The following is a 21,067-nucleotide window of genomic DNA, read 5'->3' as shown; positions in this document are numbered from 1 at the left end:
TGGTCTGCTGAGGTGTTCAGGTGAGTGGGGAGCGGTATACATTTAACATGCCGCCTTTAGGAGCGCTGTGGAAGTGGTTCCTGATCTCAGGAAGGCCTTTAACATGCTAATACAATATTCCTTTGCAGCAATTACTAAATTCAAACAGAACATGGATTATAACAAAAATATGTTTGACAATTACAAATATTTTCACTTAATAATAAAATGATCCTGCTGCCAAGGGAAATACTTTTTCTCACTCCCCAAAAATTCCCTTTGATGCCCAACTTCCAAAGGGCAACAGTTGGTAATGAACAGGTCACAACATTCTCAGTGGTAAAGAGACGATCCATTTAGTTAATGTATTCCTAGCACGAAAGAACCGTTGGATTGTGTTATTTGCAAATTTGAAATTCATAAAATAATTTTTTTTAAAAAGGTTTTGAAATCATGTCAGTGGAACTCATCACGGGTGAGATGGTCTGGAAAAAAATGCCAGAATAAATGCTGGTAGCACTGGCGCTGGCATTTTCTTCGGCCCGGCTCTCTCCGAGTCTGCCGGTAGGGTCAGTGAACTACCGGCAGGCCTGACCTGACAGAGTTCAGGTCCCTACCGGCAGAGAATTGCCCCTATCGTACTGGACTCCATGGAATGTGAATTTACCACCGTTGCCGGCACCCGTAACACCGGGATATCTGGTGCCAGTAATGGTAAGGTGAGCCTGCCGGTAGCACCGGTGGGTTACTGACAGATTCGTAATGCGGGCCAATGTGTTTCTGAATAGTGCACCGTTATTGTATGCTATTCGTTTTAAATGCCTGTCCCATATTTACAATGGTATGTTTTCAATACTGTTATACTGCAATTAATAAATATTTCTACCTGAAATATGTGAGACATACTGAAATACAAATGTCGGCTTTTATCGTGCGAAAATTAGCAGATATGATCTTTTCTGCATTTACAAAATGTTGGTATGTCACTAGGACAGAAGGTTGCCCAAACTCTCTTCCTTATAAATGGTCATATGGTAATGCATGTACTCAATCATTATGGTGAGTATCAAGCATGAAAAGATAGCAGTTTTTCTGTAAAATCTGGAATATTCGTGCACCGTTGATATTTGGTAATGCCTCAAATGGCTCCTAAAATATTTACTGTGAATCGTGCACTACAGGAGACCATCCAAGAACTAAAGAGTGTATGTCCAACTTCTCTTCAATCACACCCTGTCAGCGAACCTCTAGGTTACAGTGTCACCTCTTTTTTCCTAAAAACGGAACACTACTGCCACTGTGTCCGGGACGCAAACATATGATATAGTTCGAAAGAGTCAGAAATGCACAAACCTTTGAAGTTTGGAGGAAACACTGGCATCCACACTACCCTGATACTGCTAGTGCTCGTTTATGCGAGACCACAGTTCATGTTTCTCAAAGCAATACGTCTAGGAAACATGTTTTTCCTGGCGAGTTATCTAGGCCGCATGAACAAAGATGGCTGCCCAGTCTTCCTAAAGCTTTACAGAAATGTATCAACAATGCAATGTGTCAGTCCGTATATGTAAGATAAAACCCAATCGTGCATCATTTTCAGATACAAATGTTTATTAATTGCATTATAACAGCTAATGGCTTATACAAGTCTATTTACTTACTACTTTCACACAGTGCAACGTCTACCATTTTCAGGGCTTCTTGGCACTTGCAGTCCTGCTAGTAAATGGTGGGATAGTGGGGCAGTGCAAAGGTTGCTATAAGGCAGAGGTCTGCAAGCTGCAGCTCCCCCAGATGTTTTGCGTTAGGACTCCCATGATCCCTCTCATTGGCTATGCCAGCGAGAGCCGATGCAGTTGTAATCCAAAACATCTGATAGAGCCAAAGGTTGCAGAACCCTGCTATAAAGGTATGGTTGCAAACGGCAGGCTGAGTGGAGTATATTTGTTAACCTCAAAGCACACCTGCTATACACCCCCTTAAAGCCAGGGCCAGGTATGAAAAACCAGTACAAAACTAGCTATGCACGTATTTGGACAGGAGTTCACAGGTTGTTTTTGGGCTAGAACATATCAAAAAGCAACAAATGGGGTAAATGGACATCTGGGGCTACAAGGAAATGTATCTAAATGAATTACAAATCTCAATGCAGCTGAGATTTCACGCAATACAGACCATGATATGCAGGTATTTAAGGACAGGAAGACTAGAAATATACAACATTTAACCCCCATTTACTGCTCACATTCTTGCATGCCCCAGGTTTATTGAAGTGTTGAGAACAATAGAGTCATTGAGAGTATGCTTGTGCTTGCATAAAATATCTGAGTAACTTTCTCCAGCTTACTACGAATTGTACTTTTTCTGTACCACCGGTGGCATTTACAAATGTGTGCCATCACCTCCACAGCACACTTGCTTCCCTCTTCACCGTTTTCTGCCTTCATGGGTAGACAATGCGCTCTTGACGATTTGTTATCTTCTCTTTGAATCCCAAATCCCTTATCTGTTTGGAACCAGTTTAATGTTTGAGCCTTCGGGACCATTCATGTTTTCTCATAATTTTCCTTCTGAATGCTATCTTTTCCCCCCACAAATATAGAATTGTGCAATTCCTCAGAATGTCTTCCCCCTTGAAATGTTACAATATACTTGTGTGCTTCCATTTTTTAATATAGATTTAGGTTCGGATCAGCACCAATAGGCTCTACACAAGGGACCCACATACAAACAAGATTTATTAGGTTTATTCTGCAGTCGTTTCTATCAAAGTTCTTTCCTCAAGGTACAAATCATTATGTTTTGGGATTTCCTTTACCACACTGTTGTCGTCAGGAAGCACCTGCATTGGCCAATGTGCACATTTTCTTTTGATATAAACCTGAATGCAGGTGTGTGGCATCTGATTTTTGTGTATGGCTTAAAACTAGTCGTGCTTATATATAGATAGATGGGTACATACCACAACCATTTACTGTAAGGCAAAACCATCTTATATGAAATATCCAGTTTGTCCCGATTGGATGCTGAGTGATTCAGTCAACTAGGTGCTTGTAATACAACGATTCATCCCTATTATATATTTTTTTATTTGCTTAAGTAAATTATTTCAAATGTGGGCTGAAAAAACAGATTTACTAGCTGGGACATCATTGTGAACACATTTGACACATCATTTCTGAAACACTGAGGACTTGGAGAATAGAGATTCTGTTACCAAAGCCCCCCATTTTGGATTTCATCGTTCACACCTCAAAAGGTGGACCAGTCATGTAAGGACTTTAATGTTAAGTTATAATCAGAGGATTGGTTTACTTAGTGTGCCATGGATTAAAGTGCATGCAATCACCCGATTCTCACTCACTCACGCAGTCGCTCTTCCTCGCAATGTATCCAGTCTCACATCCCCCAAATCACTCAGTCTCTGATCAGGAGAATAAGTGAAGGGGTAGGTCTTCTTCAGGCCTCTGGGCCTGGGCCACCATCTACATAGGAGAGAATCTATATAAGCAATACCAACTACTCCTGCCCACAGACATATCTAAAGCTAGCAGGGTCTACAACAGCCAGTTGCATGGACAGGTTTCACACACAACAGCAGAACAAAGAGGCTTGACACACTAATGTGTATAAAGAATCCTCAAAGACCCCTCTAAGAACCATCACAGGGGTACTGTATTACATACTCTAATACGAAAACTGGATGCCACACGAAGAGTCTATAGTTCTGTTAATAGGGCTGCACTATGGAATATAGAGCTTTTAGAGAGACCTGATAGTGGAGGTGGGGAGTGCCAAATTGCACTAACCCATCACTCTTGCTCTGGTTCTCAGTTGTTGCATTACAAACCTGAGATTCCAGAGGCTGGGGCTTGATTTCCTTTGCTAAACTATTCATTCCAAAGACTGCAGGTTCAGTTTCTAGGGGTTGGATTATAGATCTCAAAAGGTGTGATTATTTTATCAGGGGCTTCATTATAAACCTCAGAGAGAGATCCCAGTATCATGAGCTCAATTTGGGAGGCTGAGTTATAGAAACCACAGATCCCAAACAATGTGACCCGATTAGAGGGAGCTACAATATGAATCCCAATATGGACAGAAGAGAGGTTTCCTAGTGACTATGGTTTTCATGCCCTGCCAGGAGGGCGGAGGGCCTCAGCTGCTCGGGATATGGGCCGTTAAAGGCCATGTCTGCCTGACTGGCAGGGCATGAAAGCCATTTGCATCCCAGCGTTCGTCCGGGCGATGCAAATGGCTTTTGCAATTTTTAAATCGGGAGATCTGCACTGCTTGCCAATCTCAATGGGGGGGAAAATGAAAACAAAAATGAAAAAAAAAAGCCAGACGAGAGGATCGCTGGGACTGGAGCGCAATGCAGGTATGTGGAAGGGGTGGGGAGGGAAATCAGGTCATTTTGGGGGGGAGGCAACAGGGAGGGGCTCCCAGTTGTCTCCCCGCATTGAAAAAAGAAAAAGGTGCCACCCAGGGAAGGGCCTCGGGTGGCTGGGACAGCGGGAAAGGCTTGTGTACCCTCGCCCACTGTTCCAGCCACCGGTTTGGCTGCTGAGTGCCCTTCCACGGGTGCAAATGAGCTATAACCCTTGCAAATTAGAGAGTCTGAGACTAGAATACTAGGGGCTTGGCTGCACTATGGACAACAGAGAACCTGAAGAATAGAGGTTGATTCATGGAGCATCGCAATTTACCCCAAAGGCTGTGGGTTCAGTTTCTAGGGGTTGGATTATCAATCACAGATCCCAGAGTCTGGAATAGGTTTCCCCAGAGGCTGCCTTATAGACTCAAGGGAGCTGAGAGGAAGGAATTCTTTATGTGGGGTTACACTATGGACCCCTAAACTCAGACTGGAGCTTTACCTCTTAGTGGTTGTGCTATAGATCCTAGAGATCCCGAAGGCTGGGGCTCAATTCCTGTGGGATGCAATATGTACTGAGACAAATCTGAACAATTCGTCCCTTCTCCCCAGGGGGGAGCCACCCCCTCTGCAGCTAGGGAGGCGAGCCCGCTGTGCAAGACTCTCCCTAGGAGTCTGGGTAAGTGAGACCTCACTGGGAGTGACTCCCCTTTGGGGAACAAGGACTCACATTCCAATAAGGAACTCACAGTCCAAACCACCCTTTATGCATATATGGATGTTGAAAAGACTTTGGCATTCCCTGTTACAAGCATAATTAAAAAAAGATCCTTCTTTGACTACTGGCTTCAGGTAATGCTGAACGTCGCCTTTCCCTGTTACAAGCATAATTAAAAAAGATCCTTCTTTGACTACTGGTTTCAGGTAATGCTGAACGTCGCCTGAATGCCACGATCATGAAAGATGGACACAATTCCAGTCCAGTCATTCCAACGTCGTGTATAAGGAGATAACTGACTGTGAATGGAGGAGAGACTCATACGGTGGGAAGAGAGCAACCACTACGCAGAGGCGAGCCTCTCTAGCAACACCGTCCCAGAGGGGTGGGGCCACGTCAAACCTTAGAGCCAGAGGTGGTGTGAACGAAGAAAGACCTGGTAGCTGTAGGCCGGACAGCGGGTGCCTTGACCGAGCAAGAGGCTCCATTCAGGGGAAGAGACAACCGTCTTCTCTGGTGATGTGACCATTGAAGAGCAGTGGTGGGCCGGGTGCCCAGCAACAGATGGCGAGACCAGAGACAAGAGAGGAGCCCAGGTCCCCGAGCTACACCGGGAAAGTGCCTGTTAAACTAAGGGAGGTACCAGCAGAAACACTGATGCTATTGATTTGTGGATGCCAGTGAGGCCTATAGCAGTTGGTTTCACAGAGTATCAAATACTAACAATGGTAAGAACAACAGAGTGAAAGAGATACAAACACTGTACGTTACGGCTGGAATAGCCGCCAACAGCAAAAGAACTTCGGAAGGCTAACAGGCTCTCAACCCTGCTGAAACCGTGTGAAAGAAACACAAACATTGTGCATCAAGACTGGAATAGCCAACAAGGCTACTGGGGAACAGAGTGAAAGGAAGGTGAAAGTCCGGCAGCAAGGCAAGTGCATAAGGGCTACGGAAATCTACAATATCAAACTCGCTGACAGCCTAAGTAAATACTATAATTGTGACACAAGACAACCACCAGAGAACCACAGGACTTTGGGGGAGTCCCAGTGCCAGGAAGGTGGGAGACAGCAAAGTGTCTTGTCGAGTAATCCTGGAGGGATTTGGACAACTGAAATAAAAGAGGAGAAAAGAAGCTTTGAAAAGGGGAAGAGTGAAACCCATACTGAAGATAATTATAATTTACATCAAGACCGTCTGTGTGAAGACTGAAAAGACTATTCCAAGGTGTTCTAAAAGGTACTTTAAGACTGAGAACAAGTCCCCTGCAAGTAGAGCAGGGCAGGAGCCTTTACTGAGATATTATACAAGCCTCCCCTTTTCCTTTTGTTGTTCTTTTTTTTTTTTTTTTTTTTTAAGATGTTTCCTAAACTGGTATGGCCAGTTAGTTTAGGATTCAGACATAGACACAAGACCTTTTACTGTGGGCTTGACGTGCACCCTTGGCTTTAGTTTTTCTAGGTAGGGAACTTTCCTCATAGCTGTAGGGCAAGTTAGGCATGTTACTTTTACACTTCTTTTACTATGACCCAACGTATTCCGAGTCCTTCTTCTGGTTGACCATAATACCCAGACATCTCAAGCGCCATGGGTTTGGCTTCTAGGTACAGCATTATAAAGCCTTGGTGATCTGATACTCTGCGATTCTAGAGCCTTTGGCTTGGCTACATTATGGACAACACACATCTTAAACACTGGAGAATGGATCCCAGTGCAACAGTTCAAGAGCCCCAGAAATTACACAGGTTTAGCCTCAGTTTCCTGAGGCTGTATTATACACCACCGAGATTGTGGAGGATTGAATACTGGTGGCTTCAATATAGGTCTTGTAAATGCCAAAGATTGGATTTTGATTTGTTTTTGGTGGCACTATAGACTATGGGGATCCCGGAAGCTGGGAGTGGTTCATGGGGCCTGTCGTATAATGCCCAATTTCAGTTTAGCAAAATCTCTGAGCAACCAGTCATCTATATAGGATCTCAGTGCAGTGGTAACTGCATGGGGCTGAGCTCCACACACACACTTGTTCTTCATTCACTGTGCCTCAGAGAGCACAACTCACTCCAATTCTAGGATTAAACATACACGGACCCAAGATACTAGAATTCGATTTCCAAAGATTGCAAAATATTGCCAAAAAAGGCCAGGCCCACGTTCCAGGCACATGTACTCACCCTCCTCTGAGAAGTAGGCCTTGAGCAAATTCTTCTGCGTCTGAGGCGAGAGGGAGAGAATGTTTATGGATGAAGCATCAGTCACGGCTCCTCCAAATCCCTTTATGATCTGGTACCGCTTCTTTAAGTTGAGCGTTAGAACTAGACCTATAAGAAAGGCAGAGAAGACAGAGCTCTGAAGGACAGAAGACTGCACTTTTCAAATGATGGCACAGAGAAAGTTACTATATTACTGTAAAAAGGATCTTCCAGGCCACACGTAAACTACTGTGTTCAACTTTGGACACAGTACACGTTATGTTACTGGGTTTCATACCACACTCCGCTACAATTTGAATGGCCTCTTGGAGCTCTGGCAAATCTGGTGGAAAAAGTGGGAGCTGGGTTGGTTTGGTGAGGAAAGAGGAAAACAAAATCAAGAAAACTTTGCATTTGTGTGAATCATACAGTTCAGGAGTACTAGCTAAAGTGTGAGGGTTTGTTTCCAGGTGGTTCTTGCCACAAGCACTATGGGTGCTTCTGTCCAGAGAGAAGCCTCCTGTGCCCATGGTGCAGGGATGCGTTGGTCAGAGGTGCAGCGTTTTGATGCTTGAATTGGGTGGTGGGAGAAAATAATCAACTGCCACGTGTTGGTGGATTTGTTGTTATGGAGGCTGTGCTGAACATAGAATTTTGAGCAGGTCAGTGCAGAGAGCAGTCACTGGAGACCAGATGGACATGTGATCATCTACCACTGTGTGTGTGTGTGTGTGTGTGTGTGTGGACCTCCTATTATTGGGGCATCTTGCGTAGGGCACTGTGGGGAGGAGTTCAGAGGCACTCGAGAGTGGAATGATATCCTTGGCAACAGTGTGCAGCGTCTAATCCTGAATCAAAGTGGACAAAGACGAGAGTAGACAAATGAAAGCAGGTAGCAGTGGGTACCAAAGTCAACAGTGGAGTGAAATTGCTCAAGGAAAAATAGCTAAAATCACAGTGGTCCATACTGGGAGAAAGGTTACAGTGAGATACCTGGGAGAGCAATTAAAGTGGGACACCTGAGAAAACATCACAGCAGGGCAAAATTCTGTTCCACCACAGGTTGTTTCAGAGCCAAATCATGACAAAGGATCAGCTCAAGTCACCCACTGACTGCATTCTAGGACCCTCAACTCTTCCCAGTCTCAGGTACTTAGCACTTGCACCCTCCAACCTGTTCTCCTGCACCATGACACTTTGTTACATACTTTTTGCTACGGGAGTCTCCTCTTGCACCTCCTCGATGCTTCGCCAAATGCTTGTTCCTCAACCCTTCCCTGGCTCACACTTCAAGGATTAAGCCTTCTCCTCTCCTGCTCTTTGGGGTCAGACGAATCCAGCTCTTAAACTCTCCAAACCCCTCTCCCAACTTCACCTTCCTGCTCCTACTTCCAGATGGTCCTTTCTCTGTCTCCCAAGCTTTCCGCCAATCTGCTCCTAATCATCTTTTCCTTCTCCTCTCCACTCCTAAAACCCTTCTCCCACATCCTCCAGAACCTCAATTCCAATTTTCTTCTGATATTACCACCTCCTTTTCCCTCCTATTCTTGATCACTCTATCCTGAGTCTGCCGTTCTTTTCCAGCCCCCAGATATTCACCAACTCTCTCTCCTCTGCTTCTCTACCTCCACTGCATGTTATTTTCCTTCACCACCTCTCTCCTCCAACTACTTTCCTCCACCTGTCCTCTGACGTTCATCTCCTTCTAAACTCCACTCCAATCCAATCTCCTCTCTACCCAGACACCAACTCTGAAGCATCCTGCTGTTAGGTTTTTGTCCAACTGCTGCGCAACATTTTCTAAAGCCCACACTAGTCGTTGGAATCTTGGAGCTTTTACTGATGCTAAACTCCTCCCCTCGGCCTTCCACCACTTAAATGTAAACTACTGTCTATCATATTGGCTATGGACTGGAATTATTTTGGCCAAATATGGTCTGAGAGTTTCGTTGGTTTCCCTAATTGACTGAGCTGTTCCACGTAGTAGTGAGCTGGATCAATAACTGGCTTGGCTCCATTTTGGAACACATAGATGTGCATGTTGAGCTGATCACTCATGCGCAGAGCCTCCTTCCCTCTTTGCACTATTGCTGTGGGCCAGTCTCCTGCAGATCACTGTCAAATTGCAAGTGAGAGGGGGAGAGGTTCACCTTTATACCCTCTTTATAGCTTTTACAATCACTCCCACATACTTGGGAAACAAAACTGGTCTCACAATATTACCACTTCTCTAAGTGACTTGTCAGGTATGGCTCTGATTGCTTAAAGGAACCTCCGCAAATTTGTTTATCGTCATGTGGAGAGTCCCTGCCCATGGCTTGGGGTGGGTGTCCAGGGATCCTCCACATACAAACCCTGGGCCCACCATCATGCAATGGGTGGTTAATCTTAGCCCTCTGGGGTACCCAACCTACCACATTAAGGGTCAGGCAGAGGACTTTATCACAGACACCTGGGAGCAAAATCGCAGATCTGCAAAACCATATGCGATACCCATTAGCAAAATCGCAGAGAGAGAAGTGGAGTAGAAATGAGAGTGCATTAACACATCGGCTCACAAGCAGATATATGATTAGGCATGCAATGTTGAATAGTGATGAAGTGAATTTTGGATGTGTCCAGCCTGGTTTGGCCAGGAGGGTCAGGGTATGAGCAACATGGCAAACAGGAGTCGGCTTTGTCTGCAACCAGGTCAAGAGCCCTCTGAAGGATTGCAAGTTGTGCGAGGGATGGGCCAAGTAACTTCCACCCTCTTATCAGAGCACTGGAGTGGGGAGCAGAGGAGGTTGGGAGCGGGTTGTGACAATGCATGTTGGGGTGTGGGGAGGAACAAAACTGTGCTCTGCTCTTAGGAACACTTACCTGAGGCTTCGGAGAGGGCTCCTGTTTCACCTGGGTCTTCAGAAATAATAATGCAGCTGTGGGAAGTTAGCTCTCATGTTGGGCCTATGCTAGGTCTGGGTCAGTCAACCTGCCAGGCTCCTATCACAGCTTAGGAGGGTGAGCAGGGCAGAGAGTGAGATGACTGAGAGGCAGCATGGTGAGGGAGAAAAACACAAAATCACCCTGGCCTTTAGCGCCGTTACCAGAGGCTTTTGCGCAGGCGCTAGCTCCTCGCAGGTATTTAGAAATGAGGCCCTGGGACAAAGTTCGGTCTCCTATTCGATCTCTGCTCAGTCCACCATGAAAGGATATTCGAGAAATGGAAAAGGTCCAAATATAGACTATCCACTGTGACAAATCCGGAGAGGTTGTCACTTCTCCCAAGGGGGGATCCCCTTCCCATGAGGCCAGGGAGGTGAGGCCACTACCCGATAGTCCCCTGGGGGTAGTATTCAGCGGGAGGATCTCATGGGGATCAGGGAAAACATCTCAGGAGAATGCGGTATGACCAGTCCAGCCCATCACATCTTGCCCCCCCCCCCATCATGTATGACATACATTACTCACTGTAATCGTATTTCTGATGGTTGTATCTGCTTAGATTCACATGCTGTGCATATAGTCCGACATCGAGCAGTAATCGCAGAGTATTGCATCTTTTTTTGAAGATCGAAAAAATGGGACGTCGACATGGGTGGGACTGTAAACTATCCCTAACTTGACGTGCAGTGTATCCAAAATCCCTCACACGTCGAGGACCCACTGGTTATTTTTCTTCTGCCGTGGGAGAGCCTTGCAGGATGTGTGAGTGAGTACAGAAGAGAGAAGGTGCAAGATGTCCATGTTCCTTCTACTCCAAGAGGGGAGGAAGGTTGGGCTCATGTAAATCTAAGCAGATACAACCATCAGACTTAAGAGTATGTATCTAAGCAGTAGTGTTGGGTGAAGGTGTTAACAGAACTCCAGGTTGCTGCTTTGCAAATACAATCTAGGGGACATGAATGCTATGGAAGCCTCTGTGCCGAGTAGAGCGAGTTCTAGGCGTAAGGGTAGATCTCTCTTCGCAAGGCGTAAAGGGTAGATCTCTCTTGGCAAGAGTGTAAAAGTGGGATGCAATTTACAATCCACTTGGAAATAGCCGATTTAGAGATTGGGTCACCTTCTCTACCAGCTGCCACACAGACGAAGAATTGGTTCATTTTTCTCAGTGGCTTAATCTTTTCAAGGTAGCCATTTACTGCTCTCTTCACATTCAGTGTGTGGAGTCTTTCAGCCAAGTTAATGGGGTTTTGGAAGAAAGTGGGAAGTTTGATTGATTGATTCACATGGAACTTCGAGATGACTTAAGGAGCGAAATGCCTGTGTGTACAAAACCACCATGTCTTTGTGAATAGTTAAAAAGGGATCTTGAACTGAAAGGGCCGGCAGTTCACTAACCCTTCTTATTTAAGTAATGCCCACTAGGAAAGCAGTCTTATAGATGAGGGGCTCAAGGCTGGCCTTGTGCATTGGGCTCAAAAGGAAGCCCCATTAATCTGGTCAGGACAATGTTCAAGTCCCATCCGGGAGTTGGGTTGGAAATAGGGGTGTGGGGGAATGAAGTCTCTTCACCCCTTCCATGAAGGCCTCAATGACAAGAATCCTCCACCATGAAACCTTGCTCTGGAATGTGGTGTGCTCAGAGAGAGTGGCTGGTGGGCCTTTAGAGAATTGAAAACAAGTCCTGAGTCTAATCGGTGTGTTAGATAAAGGACAATATCTTTAGGGGAACAGTCCATGCTATTGACATGTTTAGAATTGCACCAGATGATAAAGCGATTCCACTTGTTGAAGTAACAATGTCTGGTGTTCGGTTTTCATGCTTCTCCGAGTTATGTCCATGCATCTCTGAGGGAGTTGAAGGTGCCCAAACTCTATGACTTCAGGAGCCAAGCTGCTAAATTGAGTGTCTGGGGGCATGAATGCAGTATCTCCCCCTGGTCTTAAGACAGCTACTTGTAAGGGCATGGCAAATTCCTGGGAGGGGAGACTGACATTTTCATGAGATGGGAGAACCAATGCTGTCTGGCCCACATTGTAGCCACCACGGTCAATGTGGCTTGGTTGTGGTGCATCTTGAGCACTGTTCTTTTGTGAAGGAGAATCGGGGACGGGGGAAGCGTAAGCAAATCTCCCGGACCATGTTATCCAGAGACCTTTCCCCTTCGATCGATTTTGTGGGTAACTGGAGCCGTAATCTGGGTATTGGGCACTCTCCAGAGTTGCGAACAAGTCAATCTCTGAGAACACCCATTCTGCAAAGAGTAAAATGTGCTCTTGTGATTGCCAGAAGGAGGAGTTCCCCTGGAACATGTTGTGAGAGGAGAAACATGTCTTGTCTGAGTGCCCACTTCCAGATGTTCTGGGACAGGGTGGATAGCCCTAGAGAGTGAGTGCCCCCCTGTTTGTTCAGGCAGTACATGGCTGTGGTACTGTCTGTGAGGACCAGGACCGTCTTCCCCTGAAGGAATGCCTGGAAGGCTTTCAGGGCTTTGAACACTGCAAATAGTTCCAACAGGTTGATGTAATTGGACGCTACTGATGGGGACCAAATGCTGTGCACAGTCTGTTGAAGGATGTGAGCCCCCCCACCCCGACAGAGATGAGTCTGTGGTGCGAGGGGCCTTTACTGCAGGGGTGGTAAAGGTTTTCCCCTGCAGAAGGTTCTCTTTTGACCACCACTGCAGAGACTGAACGAGGGCTGTCGAGACAACCACTAGATCGTCCCACTGGCCGCTGGCCTGACACCATTGGCTCGAGAGCCACTCCTGCATGGGACACTTGGCAGATGAGCGTGAGGAACTAGGACGAGGCAGGAAGCCATTATGCCCAGCAGCCGTATGGCCTTGCGAACGATTACCCGGTGACTGGCTACATAGTGAGAGATCTGGAACAGCATGTTTTGAACCCTCTCATTGGCGGGGAAGACGAGCCTGTCTTCTGTCCGAATCAGGGTCCACAGAAACTGTTTGACTTGGTTGGGGACCAGACTTGATTTTTTCTCGTTGATAGAGAATCCCAGGCTGAATAAGATATACTGTCACCTGGGTATTTGCTAGGCACGTCCCGTACAAGTCCCCTGTAATAAGCCAGTCGTCGAGGTAGGGATACACAGGGATGGACTGCCTGCGCAGGTGAGTTGCAGCTACCGCCAGTACCCATGTAAACACTCTTGGGGCTGAGGCATTGCTGAAGGGGAGAACTTTGAATTGATAATGCATGTCCTTGATCATGGACCCAAGGTACATTCTGTGTGCTAGAAACATTTAAATATGAAAGTATGCATATTTTATGTCCACTGTGGTCATGTGATCCCCCTGCTGCAGCAGCGGGATTACTTCCTGAAGAGCTGTCATCCTAAACTTTTGCGATTTGACATGCTTGTTCGCAGGACGCAGATCTAAAACAGGGTGCATGGTGACATCCTTTTTGGGTACAAGAAAGTACACAGAATAAATACCCTTGTTTACCTGGAGATGAGGTACGACTTTGATGGCACCCTTTTTCAGCAGGACCAGAACCTCTTCCAACATGATGTGCAGATGGTCTGACGACAGGCGTCTTCTTCTGGGCGGATGGTAGCAGGGTGGGTGGAGGAACTCAATGCAGTATCCCTGGCCGACGGTCTTGAGTACCCACTGATCTGATGTGATCCTCCTCCTAGGCGCGTGCAAATGATGTTGCACGTCCCCCGACTGGGGAAGTGAGTGTGGGAGGGGACACGTACCGAAGAGTCACTTGGAGGCAGAGGCCGGGTGCCTCTGGAAGCAAACTTTCTGCCCCTGCCCTTTCCCCGACAAAAACCTCTGTTGGGATTTAAAGTTGCCGGAGGAGCCCTGTCTGGAAGCCCAGTTGGATCCTCCGAGTCATATTGAGTATGGGCAGAGTGGGAGAAGGACTGCCCATGAAAGGACCAGCGGGAGTTGGAGTTATCATGTTGGACAAAGGGCTTAGCCGAGATCTGACTCAGCGACTTGAGGGTCTTGTGCTCCTTTTTTGCCGTCTCCAGGGCTTTGTCAACAGCTTTCCCGAAGAGGTTAGCTTCCTCCACTGGCTTGTTGATCGATCAAGGAGGCCAGAGTATCCGGCTTGAACCCAAAGTTCTTTAACAAGGCGTGGTGTTTCAGCAGGTTTCCCTGGGCAAGGGTGCGCCCTGCAGTTTTGCAGAGTCCAGAGTATTCTTCAGGATATTCTGGGTAACCAGTCTAACCACTGTGACCAAAGCTAACAGCCAGGTGCGCGTAGGTTCTGGAAAATCTCAAAGGCCCTCCTGAACAAGGTCCCACTGAACGTCACGATAGCTCGCAAGGAGCGTGGTGTTACTGGCAATCCTGGTGGAATATGCTGCAGAGGTGGTAACACGTTTGCCCAGGGTCTACAACTTCTTGCAGTCTTTGTCCAGAGATTCCGATGAGAACAGTGGTACACCCGCCCTTTGAGAGAAGTGGTGATAACTAAGGAATCTGAGACAGCATGGCCCCTGATATAGAGCAGGTCCGAGCGAGCCTGGCGAAATTGTATTTCCACACAGGGTTTACCGCAGGTGTGAGAGATGGAGTGAGCAATGAGGGGGCCAGATGCTTCTTGATGGAGTTCAGCAAGGGGATGACTTGGCTGACCGGGGTCTTTTCCTTAAGAATATATACCACAAAGTCCGAATGTCAGGGTGTGTTCATTTTGAAATTGTCAGCAGCCATCTTCAGGAGGGTATTGAACATGATCTGGTTGTCTATAGGTGATGAGTCTCGAGGGTAGGCGGGGGTGTTGTCAGTGTCTACGTCGTGTGGCGGGGTGTGCCACATGCCCTGGTCATCCATAGGGTGCCAGTCTGGGTCCTGATAATTGGGATCCTGGACATCCTGGCAATGGCCCTGTGCATAGGCAGTATCCTGGCTAGGATAATCCAGATCATCCCCAAAGATGTTGACTTGGGGGTCCTGATGGGATTCCTCAAAGTAGGAAAATTGAGCACCGGGAGAGTGGAGCCTCTGGGATTTAGGAGGGATGGGACACGGGTCCACATCCCTACGTCTCTTCAAAATGTCCTCAAACTGGCCTGAGAAGCCAAAAGACTCGGGCAACTTGCTCACACAGGCCTCAAACCTATTCCTGGTCCGTTCAGGAGTCGGAGGGGTCAGGAGGGGCGGAGCTATGAAGCAGGGACCTAGAAAGAGGCGAGGAGGCCGGAGAATAGCCTTCGGGTGAGGCGGGGGCCTTCCTGGTGTCCAAAATGGGCGGATCAGCATTAGAAAGCTTCTCCTGAAGCATCAGGAGTGTTTTCACAGATTGGGTATGTTTTGGTACGTCTTTCAGCGTCACTGCGACTTTCAACGGTACTGCATCGGAAGTGGAAGGTTTTGAGGGAGCACCCGCTACAGAAGTAGATTTAGGCCCATGCGTAGGCCGCAAATGTGGTTGCGCAGAGGGCGCCCGTTTTGCTTTTCAGGAACATGTAATAACCTAAGAATTACTTACCCTATTACACAGACTTAAAGTTCTTGGACTCAGGAAGGCAATAATGTACACTTAGACCATTGGTTGGAAAATGATTGGCTCTTTGCAGGCCCTTTATTTATATTTCATAATCATACATATCACTATAGAATAAATGCAACTAACAAACATGAATACATGAACGGGAATATACATCACCATTAGTGTAGTTGTAGGCAAAAGCTTCATCTCGGCCCCCAACACCACCTAGTCCTGAGGCAGGTAAGCAGAGCGATCACACATCAACTAACCGGTCTGGAGCGGAGCGTCCTCCCTCTCAGCAAGACTTCATCACCCAGGGTTCCAATTCTCTGTTACCTCATTAGGACCTTCTCCTCTTAAGGCCCCTCATAGGTTGCAGACTGCCCTCGGCCGAAGAACAGACAGCAAGCATGGGAGGTAAGAGTGGAAAAATCCAGACAGTGGAAAATCCCAGCTTGTCTCCCGCGCTCTCGTTCCCAGTACCCCTCATCAATGCACCTACACATCTCTTGACTCCCTTCTCAGCTCTTCCTTGAGCGAACAATGCGAAAACTATCCTCCACTGTGAGCTCATCTGCTTCATACTAAAATATGCAACCGTTGCAGAAATCATGTCTGCCTTCTAACTGAGCTCGCAGAAACGTAGACCTTCATCGCGGTTTGGAAGTGAATGTCCATAATGGCCGGGCACCGGCAACATGTTATTTTGCTCATTTTCGCACACACACTACAGCGCCGGACCGCGAGGTTCAGAAGGCCCAATCAGAGACTTCGAGGGGCCTTGAACCTTTTCTCAACAGATCCGCTGAGGATAGTTTGGGGGTGGTGTGCTTTGAAGCATGTGGTGTGCGAGTGTCTCTTGTCGCTGGGGTGTGACTTGCCCATAGCACTGCCAGCAGCATGCGTGACAGGGCTGGGGCAGACACATGGGAGCCCAAAGGCTCCCAAGGAAGGTCGACAGCTTCCGAAATTGGAGCAGTGACTGCCGACGGATTCCTCGTCTGATGCGACCCCACCAGTAGGGAAATGACTCTCGACCTGCATGTCTTTTAAGGCCTTGGGCCGAAAGAGCTTACAGGCTTTACATGAGTGCTCGTCATAGTCACCAGGGAGCCACCTCTATTGCACAGGCAATGGGTGTCCTTCCAGGGAAATTTGCTGTTGTAAGACGGGCAAAACTTAAAAGGAGTCCTCTCCAAAGCAGAGGAAAGCGGCAGCCAGACCAAGAGAAAAGGAAGAGAAGGGGTAAAGAAAAGGCATTCTCATAGGAGAAAGAACAAACAGGGCCCCACTCTCGCTACAGTGAAGGCTGGGCTGGAGGCTGGGGCCACACGGTCAACAGTCGCCGAGCAGCCCAGGAAGGAGCGTCGGCAGACAGGACCAAGCATCAACAGCCGTCGAGAAGTCGTCGAGGGCTATCGAACCACCAACAAGCAGTGGAATTACTGATAAATAAAGAAAACGCAATATAAACTCTTACGAGCTCCACATTATGTGCAACCAACTAGGTAGGCAGGACACAATTATCTGATGGGACCTGAACGTGTGAGGGATTTTGGGTACTCTACACGTCACGTTAGGGATAGTGTTACATTCACGCCCATGTCGACGTCCCTTTTCGATCTTCAAAAAAAAAAAAAAGATGCAATACACCTCTATGTATTATTACCAAGATTACCAAGTAGGAGGTAATGGGAATAGGAAGAGCAGCGGGAATGTTAACTACTCAAGTACTGGGATGAGTTGGCCCTGCAGGGTCCTGGAGGAACAACACAGGAAACAGACAAAGGACTTGCACAGCCAGACCAGACGCAGCTGGCAACAATGTATAAAAAACAATAATTAGACTACCGGCAAGGAAATAGGCAGGCGCGAGTGACAGCCGGTGCGCAGTGCAACAAAAGCAGGAGTTTCAAACTCGCATTTGTGACCAGAAGGAGGAAGCTCTGAAGACAATGGCTGTCAGCCGGACGTCGGTACCAGATGTTCGCAGGAGCAGACCTGCACAGAAAACAGCCAAGCAGACGCAGGCTACAACAAGGAATGCTGACCCGCCAGCACAGCAGAAACCACAAGCCGGGGAGGCCAAGCTGATAGTTAGCCGTCTCTGGAAGCCCCAGAGACATGTCAAAACCCTGAGAGAGGTAAGGGGTGACACAGGCGATCCAGAGGGGAAGCGGAAGGTCACTTGAACTAGCGCAAGTTGCTCTCCCTTGAATCTCATCTAGTCCAGTCACAAGGCTGTCCCCACAGGGACGGGCAGCCTATAATCCTCATCCTCCATGTCACAGTGGCCAGGTGAAACCCACTGGCCACGAGGGAAGGGTCAAGGGCCCCTACCAACAGCAAGAGAATCACAGAGGGAGAGCCCCTCGTCACAGTGGTCAGGTCAAACCCACTAGCGACGGGTCGAGAACCACGACCACCAAGCTGTAATCCTGAGAGGGAGAGTCCCTCATTATAGTAACACAGATAACGGGCAGTACTTGGCAGGATAGTGAACCAAGTGGGCCGCAGTGGGGAGGCCTGGGTCGAGTACCCTACCAGTGTATGAACTGTATTGCTGAGAAGCCTAAAAGCAGAAAAGAAGCCAGGGGAAGGAGCCATTCCCCCTGGTGCTGTTGAACTGTGTTACCCAAGTGAAAAAGAAGCCAGGGAAAGGCAGGAATTCCCCCTGGTCACATCGAACTCTGAAGCCAAGATACCAGGAGAAGGGAGTTATTATTCTGGTAATCAAAAGTTAGAAAGACTTTGATACAACGTGTTAAAGAAATAAGCAGTGTGTCTGCCAAGGAGAAGTGTTTGAACTTTGCCTTTTTCTTTTTATTGAGAACAGTTCTGACCTGGGGAAGGGAGCCATTTCCCCAAGAAGAGATGTTTCTGCCTCTGCAATCATCAGTGCCATCCTCCTCGTGATCGGCACACAGTCCAACCCATTTAACGGGGATGAGGTGGGGAAGCTTTCCAACATTCTTTAAACAGGGTCAAAGGCCTTCTGATTGGATGGACAAAGTAACTCAAAAGAGCTGAACCCAACGGTCTTCCGAGGCACCTTTCTGTAAGCAAACAAGAGACATGGCAGAAGGAGTCTTCCTCTCGAGGGTTCCTCTAAAGAACCCTTTCAGCTCTTTAGCGTTCAGTTGAATCTTTCAACAAACTGATGAATCCTTGAATGTTGTCCCTTCTTCCCTTGGGGAAGGGCCTTCCCATGAGGCCAGGGAGGTGAGGCCGCTACCTGATAGTCCCCCTGAGGTGGTACTCAGTGGGTGGATCTCATAGGCAGGGATCCCCCTATGGGACTAGGGACGACTGTCCAGGAAGAACGCAGTATGCCCAAAACATATTGTACATCCTCCTACACTACAGGGTCTCATAATCCCACACATTTCCATGAACTTTAGTAGGGTAGACGATTTCGCCTCCCTAAAAAGTACTGAGATGAGGAAGAGTAGGGACTAGCTATGCAAGTCATATGTGGAAACTGGGATGTAGAAGAGCATAAGTAATCTAGTTGAGGATGAGAACCTCAATACTGAGACGAAGAAGAGGAACAAAGTGATAAAGAATACCCCACAGAACCAAGATCAGTATTCTAGTCAACACAGACAATCTGTAAGACAGTAGAGCATAAAATGGAAAAAAGCACTGAAGCGACCATCAGTCCCTCCCTGAAGACTCAGCGAGCAAGGCTGCAATTCTGCAAGCGGAGAAGGAGAAGTTGCTGTTCAGGACGCTAGTTATGTTATGTTATGTTATTTTGCATATATATAGCGCCTTATATACCATTGGTATGGTCTGAAGGCGCTGGTAGGTTGAACGCCCTTGGAAACCGAAGTTCGGATAAGTAGAGAGAGTAGAGAGTCAAAGGTGCATGTGAGCATCGGATATGTGTGCAGCTGGTGTGGTATTCGTGTAATAGCTGCTTCTTAGCGGTAGGTGTGGTGGTTGAGAGATCAGAAGTATGTGTTCGTTCTGGCAGGATTTATCCAGACCGAATGTGGCTGCGTTAGGCCTGAGGAGAACGCCTGGCTGGGGTGGGGGGGTGTAACCAGCAGTGTTTACTTAGAATGATGTGGAATGTGCGGCAGATGTTAGTATGAGAACAGTTATACCGAATAGTGTCATAGTATCTCTGTGTTCTAGTTGAGTGGTGGTGTAAAGAAGAGGGTAAGCGTATGATGGGTTATATGTTCTTTCAAACGTTCCCTGCAGTCCAAACCATACTATATAGGTCGCGCTAGGCACTTTCTCAATTCAACTTTATACAGGGAGGGTATTAGGCCTAATTCTAAAATCAACTTTACACAGAGCGGTTATTAGGGAGATTGGTCGGTTCAGCCGGGCACGCTATTAGACTAATAGGATATTGGGCACATTTCTAAATTCAACTTCTAGGTGCACTTCTAGATTCAACTTTCACATATAAGCTATTGGGAGCGCTTCTAAATTCAACTTTCTCTGAGAGGCTATTGGGCATACTTCTAAATTCAACTTTCACATATGAGCTATTGGGAGCGCTTCTAAATTCAACTTTCACAGAGAGGCTATTGGGCGCACTTCTAAATTCAACTTTCACGGAGAGGCTATTGGGCACACCTCTAAATTCAACTTTCCCAGCTAGTGAAGCAGGAATGGTGTCCCAACCAGGTCTGTGTCAACGTGACCTACCTGAAGGCTGGAGAAGCAGGAATCTGGTTCTGTGAAAGAAGCAGACCGCACAGTCATGGAGTCCACATAACTGAGGGGCCAGGTACGGCAGAGACGCCGCAGAGAAGGAGAAGACCACAGATGTAGAGGGAAGCCGGAAGCAGAAAGCAACAGCCAGCAGAGACCGGAAACCCTCGCACACCAAGTCAGAAAGTACACGTGTTACCAGAAAGGCTGTGGGGAACCCTGCAAGTCTGTGGCATGCACGGGAGGACGCCAGAGGTGAGAAACCACAAGTAAGATGCTAGGAAAGGAGCCCCTAAGTGAACCGGATACAGTCTGAGGAACCCAGAAAGAGCCCCTAATGAAGGGCCTGAGTAAAGACACCAACATAAGAAGGAAGACCAGAGACATTTTCCTCATCCCAGTCGAGCACGGAAACTGGGAACAAGAATCACTGGGTGAAAGCTCACCAAGAACATAACAGATTCTTAAGGGCTAAACATACATGGCAGATTAGTGAACCAAATTGGTGAGAGCCTGAGAATGGCCTGGGGAAGAGAGTAATTCCCCCTGGCCTTGTGAACAGTGAAAGCAAGATCATACTTGGCAGCCTAGTGAACCAAGTTCGTACAAGTCTATGGAAGAGAGTCATTCCCTCCGGTGTTTGTGAACATTGTGAGAAGCCTGAGAAAGGCCAAGGGAAGGGAGTCCTTCTCTTGGCATCAAAGTTTTGAAGTTGGATCATTGCTTTAT

The 21,067-nt window shown here is 47.3% G+C and overlaps 1 protein-coding gene across 4 annotated transcripts in view; it reads right to left on the bottom strand.

Moving 5' to 3' along the window:
- The window catches only part of GBA1 (glucosylceramidase beta 1), a 362,310-nt gene that overhangs the window by 259,447 nt on the left and 81,796 nt on the right, over positions 1-21,067 (bottom strand). For all 4 annotated transcript variants that reach the window (XM_069650127.1, XM_069650126.1, XM_069650121.1 and 1 more), the window contains one exon: positions 7,250-7,396. In XM_069650127.1, the coding sequence (XP_069506228.1) occupies positions 7,250-7,396 (147 nt within the window). The remainder of the gene's footprint in view (positions 1-7,249; positions 7,397-21,067) is intronic.

Source organism: Ambystoma mexicanum, chromosome 1p (assembly GCF_040938575.1).
Source record: "Ambystoma mexicanum isolate Mex_15411 chromosome 1p, UKY_AmexF1_1, whole genome shotgun sequence".
Lineage (NCBI taxonomy): Eukaryota > Metazoa > Chordata > Amphibia > Caudata > Ambystomatidae > Ambystoma > Ambystoma mexicanum.
This window is presented reverse-complemented; position numbering and strand designations above follow the sequence as displayed.